This window comes from Cnephaeus nilssonii (genome assembly GCF_951640355.1).
Source record: "Cnephaeus nilssonii genome assembly, chromosome: 8".
In the NCBI taxonomy this organism is placed as follows: Eukaryota; Metazoa; Chordata; class Mammalia; order Chiroptera; family Vespertilionidae; genus Cnephaeus; species Cnephaeus nilssonii.
The window spans coordinates 29027154-29041749 of NC_137079.1; the positions used below are offsets into that span (position 1 = coordinate 29027154).

Below are 14596 nucleotides of genomic sequence, written 5' to 3' on the forward strand. Positions count from 1 at the left end.
CGGCTCACAGTTCCTTTCAAGGTGCACACATTCATGCACTGGGCCCCTAGTTAAATATATAAATGTAGAAGTAATCTGACAAGGGCTGTCAGAAATTGGGAGAAAGAAAAGGGGGAAAATCATGGGGAAAATATGGGCCCTTATTTCCTCATTTTCATAGTAAATATTGTTGAGAAACAGTAAATTCCTGGATCAAGAAAATAGAGGATTCAATATATTATTTACAATAAAGGTAAATATAAAAGAACTCAAAATGATACAATTGACTAGATTGGGAGGATGCGGGGTGTGTGTGTGTGGGGTTCCTTTGGTTGGTGGATTCCTTGTCTTTTATTGTAGGGACTAGAGGCCCGGTGCACGAAATCCATGCACGGGGGGTGTGGGGGGGTCCCTCAGCCTGCACCCTCTTGCAATCTGGGACCCCTCGACTGCCTGATTGCCCCTAACCGCCTCTGCCTGCCTCCCTGGATGCCCCTAACCACTTGCCTGAATGATCACCCCTAACTGCTCGCCTGCCTGATTGCCCCTAACTGCTCGCCTGCCTGCCTGATCATGCCTGATCGCCCCTAAACGCCTCTGCCTCAACCCCCGCACCTGGGACCCATGCTTCCCTCATCCACTGGCCACAGGCAACCAGGACCCAGGCTTCCCTCCCTCTGGCTGTCTGCAGGCACCCAGGACCCAGGCCGGCCTCGCCTGGGCTGGCTGCAGGTACCCAGGACCTGGATGGCTTTGCCCAGGCAGGCACCCAGGACCTCAGGCGGCTTCACCCGGGCCCCCAGGCAGTGCCGCCCGGGCCCCAGGTTTGTTAGGAAGGACTTCTGGAAGGCGACTGGTCTATGCGGTCTAATTAGCATATTACCCTTTTATTAGTATAGATTATTAGTATAGATAGGATGCTGTAGAATATGGTAGGTGGAGCCATTTTGTTTTTCTTAACAATATGATTATCTTATATTGTTTTGACCCAAATTTAAAAAGTACAGAAGGGTCTACAATAGTTTCCCTCTGTTAACGTAAAAACATTCAAACCTGTAAAGAATTTTTGTGCGTTTATTTGAGCCAAACTGTCGATTGCTGGGAAGCAGAATCTAAACGGATTGGGATAATGCTCCAGAGAATGGCATTTTTTTCATCTATTTTTATACAATGTAATCAAAGGAGGGGACATAGGTGGGTTACATGAAATCCATTGTTGATAGATTAGAGAGGTGGGAGAGAGCAAAGCAGGGAAACCCCTGGAATCTGATAAAAAATAAAATGATAAGACACATACTTAGGTGGGTGCAGGATAGTTAACAGTCAACAATTAACATGATGGTAATAACAGTGAAGGAATGTGTGGTATTTGTCCTGATGCCCAGGGCATTTGGTTGTGCCCTGAGGGGTCCGGAAAAAGGTAAGTTACAAGTTACCCAGACATTTCAAGGATACTGGTATGTTATCATAGATGCAAAAAGAGTGATAGGCTCAGTTAAGGTAAAGGTTGACCTTGTCAGTGAAGATACCAGCCTAGGACATAACTATCCACCATAACCGCTTTAGTTAAAGTTTACTTTCAGACCATCCTTTGTGGTTACTTTAGGTCTCTGAGTTTGCAAGACCACCATGCAGGCCTTCCCTGAGCTGGTCAGGCTAGCAGCTGGTCAGGTTAGCATGCGACCCCTTTCGTCCACTTCTTACCTGTTCCTAGCCGTCCAGAACTCCATTTTGGAGGGGCAGCTGTCATTATCTCCTGTCATTCATATGCATGTGTGTATATGTATACACACAAATAGTAGTAGCACTGTAGCACTGTAGCACTATTATACTGTTCTATGGTATACTGCTGAAAAACAAAATTTGACTGAGTGAATTTTAAAGATTGCTTTAGTCAATGATTCATGAATCGGGCAGGATTCCATCTATCAGAAAGGAGCTCCGAGGAGCTGTACAAAATGAGACTTATAGGCAGAAGAGAGTGGGTTAAGGAAGTTAAACTAGCAAAAAGCAGATTGTCGCAAGGTCCCCAGGGTCTTCCAAGCAGATGACCTCACTAGTGCTAGCCAGGTCATTTCTGATGACTGGTTTAAGATTCCATTTCCAGGAGAAGCTGAAACTAATTAAATTAGGTATTAAATATCATTTTGGTGACCTGGAGCTTAGCATAAATGATTACATTTTGTGCTTGTTTCTTTTTTAACAGTACTTTTCTCACATCACAATATATCTAGACATTTGCTCCCTATCAGTGTCTAGATCTCATTTTGGTTAAAGCTTCAGGAACACAGATAGCATCATGCATGTACGGACAGACATCACTTTATCAGGCCTGCCCATGGACAGTTAGGAATTTTTAAATAAATGCTGTTATAGTACTAGAAATCAATCCACATGCGTGGCAGTATATCATAGGATAATTGCCTAGCAATGGAATTTGATAGATCCTCCCTTCCCCCAACTGGTGGGCGGAGTATGACATAACCTGCAGCCCAGAAATACCTGAGTACCTAACCAGGCACCTTGTATGGACATATACATTGACTAACCAATCAGCACCTGCCAAATGCCCTAAGCCCTTATCCCTAAGTACCTGAGTGACTAAGTACCTTATATGAACCATACATTATGCCACCAATCAGCGCGCACCGAGTACCCTAAGCCCCCATTCCTTCCCATTCCTCCCCTCAAAAGAGTGCTCACCTCTGCACGGGTTGCTGTTCTCCCCTCGCGGGACAGCCCGGCAGGTTTTTCCCCTAATAAAGCCTGTAATCCTGGTTTTCGGCTCCCGACTGGTCTTTCAGAATTTGTTGGGTCAAAGGGATGAGCATTTTCTAATTTAAAAATATACTTGTAAGTTTATCTGAGAGACCAGCTCCCCACCTCACAACTGAGGGTTGCTTCCTGAGAGAGCCTGCTAGGTCTGACCCCACTACACACTCTGCTAACCTTCCAGAAGGAGCAAACACTCCATGTCTGCCCCTGTACCACCCAATTCCCCCTCTTCCAACCGCAGCCCTTTCGGCTGACCTCTCTGAAACCACAGTCGCTTGTTAATAAAACCCCCACCTCCTAAATGTTTGATAGACCGCACTGTTTTCCCAAAGAGTTCTAAATGATCAAGTGGGGCCCAGGCGTTCTCCTTGGGGAGGAGCAGAAGAGCCTGTTCAGGAAACAGTTGCCGGTGGGGGAGCTGTGCCTGTGTTGTTTCTCATTTCAGACTAATCAGTTATTTCTTCTCCCCTGGGGAGTGAATGGAAAGGGGCCGAGTGGAGACCAGGGATGTTGGCCAGCAGACTTCCTGCCACAGGACTGAATGCAGCAACATCCCCCTCCTACCAGATCCTACAGAAACCTGTCCTGAGGACCCTGCTTTCCCTGGAGCCCAGCACATGGTAGCTGTCTCATCTTCTGTCCCATCTACCTTGGACCTGGAGGTGGGGTAGGGGTTTGTTTTCTATTCATTGCTACCTTCAAGCCTTAGTTTCCCCATTCCTACCCCTCCTCCCCGGCGTCTCTGAAGCACATACCAAGGGGCATCACTTTGCCTCCACATTGCTGTCACTGCCAAGCACTTGGTCACTGCCTATCACTCGCTGGCAGTTCTCTATGCTGCTTTATCATCACTCTTGATCTAGCTTTAACCTCACGTCAGCCCCCTTTTCCCAGATCCTGTAATTACGATATGAGCTCCCTCCAAACCCAATTCTTCAGCCCTTCAGTGAGCACAGACCTGTTTACCCTACAGTTACCCGATTCCAAGGTTCTGCCCTCATCCCCACCATTGCCCTCAGCCACCTCACCCCATCAGACACACCTGGCTTTGGCCTTTACCTGCTCCCACTCCCGCCTACCCCCTTCCCTTGCCGCATCCAAGCGGGGAAGGGGTGACGAGGGGCCTCCCCTGTCCTCTGTGCTCCCTTCTGGGTCAGTATGCCTCTCTCCAGGATGACACCCAAATACTGGCAAAGTTGCTGAACAAGCTTTTCTCACAATGATCCCCTTGGATTCCACTTTTCCTCCCATTGTTTCATTTCTTTCTCGAAATCACAGCTCCTTACTGTTTCTCTCCTCTGATCCCATTCTTTGGAAAACTCATCAAGAACACAGCCATACTTACCTCACAGGTTGTTGGTCTCACTCCTGCTAACTTGTAATTCTGTATACACTAACATAGTTAAGTCTTTTTATCCAAAAATTTCCAGGCTTTAAAATTTTCCCCCATGTAGACTTTTAGAATGTTATCATTAAAAAAAAATCTTAATTTGTGATTAGACTTTTTTCCATTCTGAGAATAAAAAAGGATCTTCTCTTAAATTTATGGTTTCATTTTCTAACACTTAAATCTTTGACCACTTGGGACTTAGTATATTAGTATAAAAAATGAGTATAATCTAACTTTGCTTTTCTCAAGCTGATAAACCAGATTTTGCCAGCATTATTTGTTGAAAAGTTTCCTTTCCCTGACATGCCCCTTGATGTCACACACATTCTCAAGTATTTGGTTCATTTATGGATTTTATTTGGTTCCAGAGATCCATTTATGTGCCAGCAGTATGGTGTTTTAATTACACCGTGTTATAGGTTTTAAAACAATATTTGACTATTCTTGCTTATTTGCTTTTCTGTTTTAACTTTAGGATCACCATGTCTATTTGTGTTTCAAAATAAGGGACATCTGACATCTTAAAATACTGCACAGATAAATATAGAAATAAATAATTTAATAATGCTTTTCAGCCCAATTGGTGTGGCTCAGTGTTTGAACTTTGACCTATGACCCAGGAGATTGTGGTTCAGTTCTGGTCAGGGCACATGCTAGGGTTGTCAGCTTGATCCCCAGTGTGTGTGTGTGTGTGTGGGGGGGGGGGGGGGGGGGGAGTGCAGGAGGCAGCCGATCAATGATTCTCTCTCATCACTGACATTTCTATCTCTCTCTCCCTTCCTCTCTGAAATCAATAAAAACATATTGAAAAAATAAATAAAATTCATATAGCATAGATATTTTCTCGTTACTAGGTATTATCATTTTTTGTTACTGAAAAAATGGTCTTCCATTATATTTTGACTTTTCTGTTAATTTTGTGTTTAATTAAAAACTTAGTGAATTTCCCTTTTTTTGAGTCATAGCTTTTTAGTTACTTCTTAGATTTTTCAGGGAATCATTTATCTGTAAATAATTTCACTTTCTCCTTTCCAATTTTATAGCTTTTTTCTCATTTAAGTGCCTTTTCTTTTTCAATCATTTTCTCTACACTGTTTTACTACATTAACATTTAACTACAGTAAAAATTTAAATGATACTGATAATTGAATGGATAGAAACAAACACAATAAGAGGTACAGTATGTTGCTCACTGTGAAGCCAGACCAGTCTGCTGATGTTTTGCTGAGTAGCTTGTGAAAGTGGACAGGAAAGAATCATTACCTGAGAGGGTGATGGGCATTTGCCCCGCTTCTGGTTCTGTCTGTTGTATTAGTAATGAATTTTAAGTTGCTAAAGATTTATGAGGAATGTCATCTGCATACCACAAAGTTTTATTAATGTAATTTTAAGGCCAATTTAACTAATTTTATTCAGAGTAAATCTACATTAAATTACAATATTAATCTCTAGAGACAGTGAACTTAAAATATAAGTAGAAATCTATTTGGTGTTTTATAGACCATATATCATAGAACTCAAATGAAAATTTACAAATATAGAAATGATGATACTTAGAGGATTTTCATATGGAAACCCATAAGATGTCATATTTTAAACACGCATGTTTCAAAAAGGCAGAATCTTTGAAAAATTTAGCACAAAACCAAATTATATAAACTTGTTATAGTCCAGAAAATATTGCTTTAAACACTTATACCATGATCAAAATTCCTTTGGTAGTTTTTAATCAAAATGAAACATGCTATTATGTAAAATATAAAGTAGTTTTAAGTGTTATCTAAAAGCATCTGTTATAGTTACCATACTAACATAATCTGCTATTCAACCTCACTATACATACACAACATGAAACCAGGTGCCAATGAAATCCTTTTAATCTTTTGACAAAATAACCTCTGCTTCACAATAAAGACTTTAAGTCTCCTATAAAACATTTTACAGTGGTTATGGCACAGAGAATGACGACTGTCCCTGTGCGTGACTGTAAGAACAAAACCAAACTTTATTATACCATTCATACAAATACTGCAATTAAAAAAAATCAAACAGCAGTTACCCCAATGCAAAGTACAGGGACTGCTAGACTCAATCTTAGAATGGTAAACACAAACACACTACCCCCTCAAAACCTTAAACAGAAAATTCACAAATAATTCAGTGGAAATAAAGACGCTGATGGGTTCATTGCTCCAAACACATCAGACCCGATGTCCTCTTGGCACATCAGAGATCTCACTGAGAAACCTCATTATAGAAAAATCAGTCATTAAAGTTTAAAACTTTTTGAAAATAAATGAAAAATAGATGCCAGTATTTAGATTGCATAATTAATAAACCAGTTTTTAACACTGACTTTCTTCTTAATGTTCACCAATTAAGGGTTCTTGTTTTAATCTAAGTGTTCATCAACTAAAATAGCTTATCTTCAGGAATACCTAAGTAATCTCTGTAGCTAAAGAATGCAGCATAGAGGGTCTTTTTATTGTGCATTCATGATCACACACACAAAAGCAAACCAAACTTTCAGTTTTTTTTGCCACAACAACACCACCTTACAAAGGAACCTCATTTAACCAGTATCTTCTTGTCCAATCCCAATGTCATTCTGCACAGAGCAATGGAAACAACTTAAATGCCTAAAAGAACAAGAGGAATAACTGGAGGGTGAAAAGATACATATGCCATTTGCAAATCCTTAAGCCTTGTGAAGGGTTATCCAAGAATCATCTCCTTTCCTTTGAATCCAAAGTATTGTGCTGGCTCAACCCAGAAAGCCCTGGAAACAGCACAGAGGTGTTTCACTGCTCTGGAGATACATTCCAGTGTCTCACTGAAAGAAAACAGCTGGCCGATGCATCAGGCCACGTAATGGTACTGATTTGGATTGTCTTTATCTCTCTCCATATAGTCTCTGTCTATAAGAGATTCAATTCTCTTTTTCAAATCTCCAGGCTAAAAAAGAAAAAAACAAAAAACACCCAATTACAGTGGAATTAAATTTACAAACATAGGGGAATATAACATTATGCACAAAATATGTGATTATAATTATGCTTATTTTACACGATTATATAAATATACATATTTATTTGTAAGTATAAAATGAATAGACTAAAACTTCCTACTTCAAAGATAATGTTAACATTATTTCTCAATCCAAGTGTTCCATGTGAATTTATTGTCAGAGCAGGGCTTCCTGTGGGAAATATGAAACTTGTGAAATGTAAATACATTATTTATGATCACTAATGAGTATATGTACATGGCAGATCCAATTAGGTAATACATTTCTGTTTGTTTGAAAGGGAAATCTGATGTCTCAAGGCACTTTCATCTGTTAAGGATATTTCTCCCTAAGAACTAATATTTACTATATATGCTATATTTATACAGTAAATCACAAATTCTGAGTATTCCTTTGCTAAAAGTAGATGACTGAATAGATATATGTCCATACCATGACTTGGCAGCCCACGAAGAGCGCCCTCTGGCTCTGCTGTTAGGAAGCACAATTATGCTGACAATTATGAGCAAGTTTTTTACCTGTATGTTCTTCTTTCTTCCAAACATTGTAACTTTCTATTTAGTGATAGATCATACATTTTACAATATGTGGCTGAAACCCAATTACCTATCAAAGTAGAACTAGGCGTTATGGCTGTATGCACACCTTACTTGCTATTTAGTCTTTTAATTGCTGGGTCTCTCATCTGCAGAGGGGAAATCAACACTCTCCCTGGCTCGTGGTAGGGAGGAACGGTGTATGAGGCAGTGTTCCACAACTGTGCAGAGCACTGTGGAGCACACATTGCCTCTGCAGAGTACAGAAACCCAATATTTGCTGAGGCAGGATGGCATTCTCACCCGCCATTTCAGTGTCAAGACTCATTGGTCCACCTCGACTCCCTTGGTGAGAAAGGAGGGTCAGCTGGTCTTTTATCAAACTGGACAACACAAACTCAGGGTACTTCCACCTCAAAAGCACATGTGGCAGGCTTAGTCACTGAAAGGCCAGGGGTCATCATACTTTCTAGGTGGATTTATACATGCGTTAAAGCTCTTCATAATGCTCCCCTCACTTATCCTGTACTCCACATACAGCCAGGACAGGTCTCAGTTCTGGAAATACGCACGACTGAAAGGTTTTAGGGTAGACTTTTTACTCAATAGCAATGAAGACATATTACTGAGGTAAAGAATGCTTTGTAGTTTGCAAAATGCTTATTAAATTAGTTAGCATGATCTCCTTAAAATCCTGTGATATAACTTGAATTATTACAACTGCTGTTAGTAAATGTCCATTTCCATGTAGTACCTTCTTCCTTCTAGAGTGGGAATTTTAGGTATCTATCACTCCTATAATGGTGATGAAGAACATTTGAGATAAAGTTCCTACTATCATCATTTGCCAGGTTTTCTAGACTTAGTATATACACAAAGGTAGATTTTTGAAGCAAATTATCACTTATAATGTAGAACAAATGATATGATTCTGAAGGTAATGAGAATCGAACATGCTTCGCGAATGGTTTGGCACAATACTACAGTTTTAATTAAGCCAATATACATTTACCTTTACTGGAAATTTCAGCTGATTATACAATTCAGACACTAGAAGATTATGACCCAGAGTCTTTCTCATCTTCATTATTCTGACGATAGCAGCATCAATCTGATACTGTCTGTCCTGAAACACTCTCTCAGTGGTGCTGACTTGTTCTTCAACCTGCACAAAAAAGACAAAAAGTGAAGTGTAAAGATATATTTTAGTATTAATTATGTCATACTGTTGACTTTGACTAGAAACTTTTGATGCCAAGAAAGGCCAAACTTTAAATGAATCCTGTTCTGCTATGCATTGTGTTCTAATGAAACCTAGCTTCCAAGGAGTACAACTTCAGTACCAAACATTGAAAAATAATTTTAAAAGTTATAGAAAAGCTGTAAAAACCCTATATAATCCTGGATTAAATCCAGGAGCATAGTAATGAAAACAAAACAAAGCATACTAGCCATCAGAATTTACTCCAGAAATGTAAACTTTTCTCAGTATTGGGAATCTACTAATGTGACAGAAATCATCACAATAATTTCAAGGTTAGATTATAATCACCTTGATAAATCATGACAAAACTGAAAGTCTATTCTTGATTTACAACAAATTTGAATATATAAGGAGTAATTAGAAAAAATAAAAGAACTTGAACAGATAAAGAGCTTTTATCAGAAGCAAATAGTAAACACTGATAACTTGATGGTTAAAAAAAAAAAAAAAAAGCCAACCACAGTGGCTTAATGGTTGAGCATCGACCTGTGAACAGGGAGGTCATGGTTTGATTCCAGGTCAGGGCACATGCCTGGGTTGTGGGCTTGATCCCCAATAGGGGGCATGCAGGAGGCAGCCGATCAATGATTCTCCTCATTGATGCTTCTCTTTGTCTCTCTCTCTCTCTTCCTCTCTGAAATCAATAATAAATATATATATATATATATATATATATATATATATATATATATACATATAAATAAATAAATATATATATATATATATTAAAAAACAACCTAATAGAGGCCCGCAGATCAAAGGGGGGTGGGGGACAGGTATGTCTGTGTATGTCAAACATCTTAAAAAACAAAAACAAAACCAAAAATCCTTAAAAAAAGAATGTCTGTTTTCCCATGTATTACCAGCCCTGGATATGACAAACTTTTAAACATTTCCCAAAGTGACAGATTAAAAATGGAATGTTACTTTAATTTAAATTTCACAAAAATTATTGGTGAAAATGAACATCTTTTATGTATTTATTGTTTTTTTAAATTTCTTTTGTGTAGTCTGAACATATTTTCTGTAGGCTACTTTGAACACCTCTATGTAAGTGAAGCAATCACTGTCTTCTGCTGGAGGTGGAGAAAGTATTTGTGATACCACTTTAGATCAATGAAAGCTGTCCTTGAGTTGTCTGAATTGACCTCACTCCTTCAAAAGGCCTCTCTTCAAGTCATTAAAATGTACAAGGGGGCCAGCTGGACACCCTGTTATATAAATGGGGTGCCAGGGGTGGGCCTGCCCACCTGGCCTGTATGTTTGATAACAGCCCAGGGGTGCAAGGGCTTCTGCATTAGGAAGGGCCTGAGGGCAGTGGGCCAGAACCTGCTCTGGACACGAACCTTGAGAATCTGATCAAAGCTACAGATGCTCCACCTGTACACAGATCACAGATACAATGTCAGTGGGTCCTTGACACCCACAACTCTTACCACTTCCACCCCAGGACCCTGGCTGAGGCCGAGGCTGAGAGAAAGGCTGAAATGTGCTGTGCAAAAATAAAAAGACAAGTCACTGGGTTTTGGAAATGACATGCTCTCTCCACTAACAGAATTTGATATAGGAAGCTCTGATTTATCACACCACTTTTGTGAATAACTGTTAAATGCATTTCTTTTCTGATTTTCATTCTTATGGTGAATATAAAGTTAACAAAAGCTACATTAAAATGAGTACTCTTATAAACACTGTATTCAAATTAGATACTTTAGAAATATGCTTCAGAACTCTTACAGTCAAGAAATTATAAAAACTAGTGATTCCTTGGTGAACACCCTCCCTATAAGTAAAAAGAGAAAGTTTATACATACGGTTTCCTTCATCTGAATTTGATTGATCTTTATTCGAAATAACTTGTGCTTGAAATCTCCGTTAAAAATGAATTTGTCTCCATCTTCTACCTCCTTTCCTTTGGGACTTTTAATCAGAACTCGTGCTTTGCCACAGGCCAGTGACTGTAACGTTCTCCGCAATTCACTGTCCTCTGGTTGAGGAGAAAAATGCAGGCACAGATTAGCATTAAAATGAATAATGACACTCAACAAAAATGAAAGAAACCACACTCTCAAGTGTGACAAGCAGAGACACGGTCTACATCTTCTCTTAAATGAGTGTTTAAAAACAAGGGCACTCAAAAACCACACATTCATGAAGAGCGTTTTCATACCTATCCCAGTGGCCATTTTTATGTCTTCAAAGCTGAATCCATCCCCTTCATTGAACATGAGAAGCACCAGAGTCTGGAAGAGGGATACCTGGAACTCTTTCTTTCCCTTAAAGAAAACAAACATATCATGCGTAAAGCTTTGTTAGCACAATCTTGAAAAACTTTAAGAAGCTTCTTTTTGCTCTCAAACTTCAGGGAAGAGGGTATAAGAAATTACTAATTAACCACCAAATAAGAAAAAATTATGTTACTAATTATACAAGAATAAAATGACTTGGTATTACACTTAAAAATTCTTCTCGAAATATTTTTAAAGTAGTAAAAAAGTTCTTTAGTAAATTGTGTTGACCAAGGTGATTATCATTATTTGAAGACAGATGTTGCTGAACACAAATCTAACAGCACCCTTGGGTCCCATTTTAGCTTGCCGAGGTCCTCTTAATGGTTAGGAATGCCACTGGAATGAGTGGACAGAATATGAGAAGGCCCAGTGACAAAACCTGTATGGACAGGAATGCTAGCAAAAGATCTAGCTAACATCATTGTTAAAGAATGAGTAATGAAATAAGCACATAAATGATCATAAACTGTTGGCCAGTTTCACTTTATATGTGCTTGTGATGTACATGACTAATGTAACCCAGTTTTGGACCTCACATAATTTCCCACCTCTATTCTTTTAAAATATATTTTTATTGATTTCAGAGAGAAAGGGAGAGGGAAAGAGATAAAAACATAAATGATGAGAGGGAATCATTGATTGGTTGCCTCCTGCATCCCTCCCATACTAGAGATCGAGCCCAAAGCTGGGCATGTGCCCTGACTGGGAATCGAACCATGACCTTGTTTAATAGGGTGACGCTCAACTACTGAGCTATGCTGGCTGGGCCCCACCTCTATTTAAAAAGTCCCCACTATAGAGGCTTTCCATACATATATTAGTTCTGTGTGGACAACAGAGCATGCTGTGAGTGATTCATCCTCAAGCCTAGCTATGGAAGGGAAAAATCGCAGTCAGGAGATCATTCTGCAGAGGTTCAGTTCTGAAGCTGGCAGTGAGGGGATCATATCTTAACTTTTATAATACCTTAAAGACTAGTAGGTGTGGCTTTATGTGTATAACCCTGCATAACAACACAATGCAACACAAATGCATAATCATATATAATAAAAGCCTAATATGCTAAGTGTCCGGTTGTCGATTCAACCAATCAAAGCATAATACTATCTAATAAAAGAGTAATATGCAAATTGACCATCACTCCAACACACAAGATGGCTGCCCCCATGTGGACACAAGATGGCCGCCACAAGATGGCCAGCAGGGGAGGGCAGTTGGGAGGGACCAGGCCTGCAAGGGAGGGCAGTTGGGGGCAATCAAGCCTGGAGGGGAGGGCAGTTAGGGGTGACCAGGCCAGCAGAGGAGGGAAGTTGTGGGCGACTGGGCCTACAGTGCAGGGCAGTTGGGAAGGACCCAGGCCTGCAGGGGAGAGCAGTTGGGGGGGACCAGGCCTGCAGGGGAGGGCAGTTAGGGGTGACCATGACTGCAGGGGAGGGCAGTTAGGGGTGACCAGGCCAGCAGGCGAGGGCAGTTAGGGGCAATCGGGCTGGCAGGGGAGTGGTTAAGGGGTGATCAGGCGGGCAGGCAGAAGCAGTAAGGGGCAATCAGGAAGGCAGGCAGGCGAGCAGTTGGGAGCCAGCAGTCCTGGATAGTGAGAGGGATGTCCGACTGCCCGTTTAGGCCCGATCCTAATAGGATCGGGCCTAAACGGGCAGTCGGACATCCCTTGAGGGGTCCCATATTGGAGAGGGTGCAGGCTGGGCTGAGGGACCCCCCCGTGCATGAATTTCATGCACCAGGCCTCTAGTATGCTAATAATATGCTAATGCAGCTCAACCGCACGCTATGATGTGCACTGACCACCTGGGGGTGGTGCAGAACAAAGGAAGGCCCCAGCTGGCAGTCGGGGAAGGGAGGCCTTGGCTGGCAGCTGGAAGGCCCTGATTGGCCCTGATCGCAGGACAGGCCTAGGGACCCTACCGTGCGTGAATTTCATGCACCAGGCCTCTAGTTATAAATAATGTTGCAATGAACATAGGGGTGCATACATTCTTCAGAATTAGTGTTTCGGGTTTCTTTGGATTATATTCCTGAAGTGGAATTGCTGGGTCATAAGGTAGTTCCACTTTTAATTTTTTTCATTGGGGCTGCACCAATCTGCATTTCCACCAACAGTGTACAAGGGTTCCTTTTTTTCCACATCCTCACCAAGACTATTTGTTGAGTTACTGAAGAAAGCTGTTCTGACAGGTATGAGGTGATATCTCATTGTGATTTTAATTTGCATCTTTTCATATGTACGTCCTCTTCTGAGAAGTGTCTATTTTAGGTCCTTTGCTCATTTTTTAAATTTCATTGTTTGGTTTGGTGTTGAGTTTTATTAAATCTTCGTAAATTTTCGATATTAACCCCTTATCAGATGTATTGGTGAATACGTTCTCCCATTCAGTGGGTTGTATTTTCAGTTTGTTGATGGTTTCCTTTGCTGTGCAAAAACATTTTAGTTTGATGTAGTCCCATTTGTTATTTTTTCTTTGGTTTCCCTTGCCCAAAGATATGTATCTACCTAATAAAAGAATAACATGCTAATTGACCATACCTTCACGATGCCCACCAGCCAATCAGGAGTATGCAAATTAACCCACCAAAGATGGCAGGTTAATTTGCATACATAGGCACCGAGCAGCCCAGGGCAGGATGCTTGCGCCGTCACCATGACGATGACACAGGTGTTCCGCATCACCCCAGCCACTTCAGGCCTCTGGGCAGCGTGGGAAGGCGGAAAGGCAGCTCCAGGCCGGAGAGAAGGCGGTGCCAGCAGCCAGGGAAAGGAAGGCCCATTCTTGCACGAATCTTCGTGCATCGGGCTTCTAGTGTGTGTGTGTGTGTGTGTGTGTGTGTGTGTGTGTGTGTGTATATATGTGTGTAAAATATTGCTAAGAGAACTGTCACAGATTTTACTGCCTATGTTTTCTTCTAGAATTTTTATGATTTTGAGTCTTACATTTAAGTCTTTAATCCCTTTTGAGTTTATTCTTGTATATGGTGTACTAAGGTGATTTAGTTTCATTTTTTTGCAGGTATCCAATTTTCCCAACATCATTTGTTAAATAGGCTGCCTTTATTCCATTGTATGTTCTTGCCTCCTTTGTCAAACATAATTAGCCATAAAGGCATGGGTTTACTTCTGGGCTCTATATTCTGTTCCATTGATCTATATGTCTGTTTTTATGCCAGTAACATGGTTTTGATTACCATGGCCTTGTAGTATAGTTTACCAGGTAACATGATTCCTCCAACTTTGTTCTTTCTCAAGATTTCTGTAGCTATTCTGGGTCTTTTGTGGTTCCATATAAATATTTTGGAATGTTTGTTCTAGTTCTGTGAAATATT

At 40.6% G+C, this 14596-nt stretch overlaps 1 protein-coding gene across 1 annotated transcript in view; it reads right to left on the reverse strand.

Annotated features, from left to right (window-relative positions):
* Window positions 1–5501: 5501 nt before the first annotated feature.
* CUL4A (cullin 4A) overlaps window positions 5502–14596 on the reverse strand; it is a 65674-nt gene continuing 56579 nt past the window's right edge. The window contains exons 17-20 of the mRNA XM_079779566.1: window positions 11143–11248; window positions 10787–10959; window positions 8721–8873; window positions 5502–7099 (exon numbers count right to left, since the gene is read on the reverse strand). Of these exons, the coding sequence (XP_079635692.1) occupies window positions 7004–7099; window positions 8721–8873; window positions 10787–10959; window positions 11143–11248 (528 nt within the window). The 3' untranslated portion in view covers window positions 5502–7003. The remainder of the gene's footprint in view (window positions 7100–8720; window positions 8874–10786; window positions 10960–11142; window positions 11249–14596) is intronic.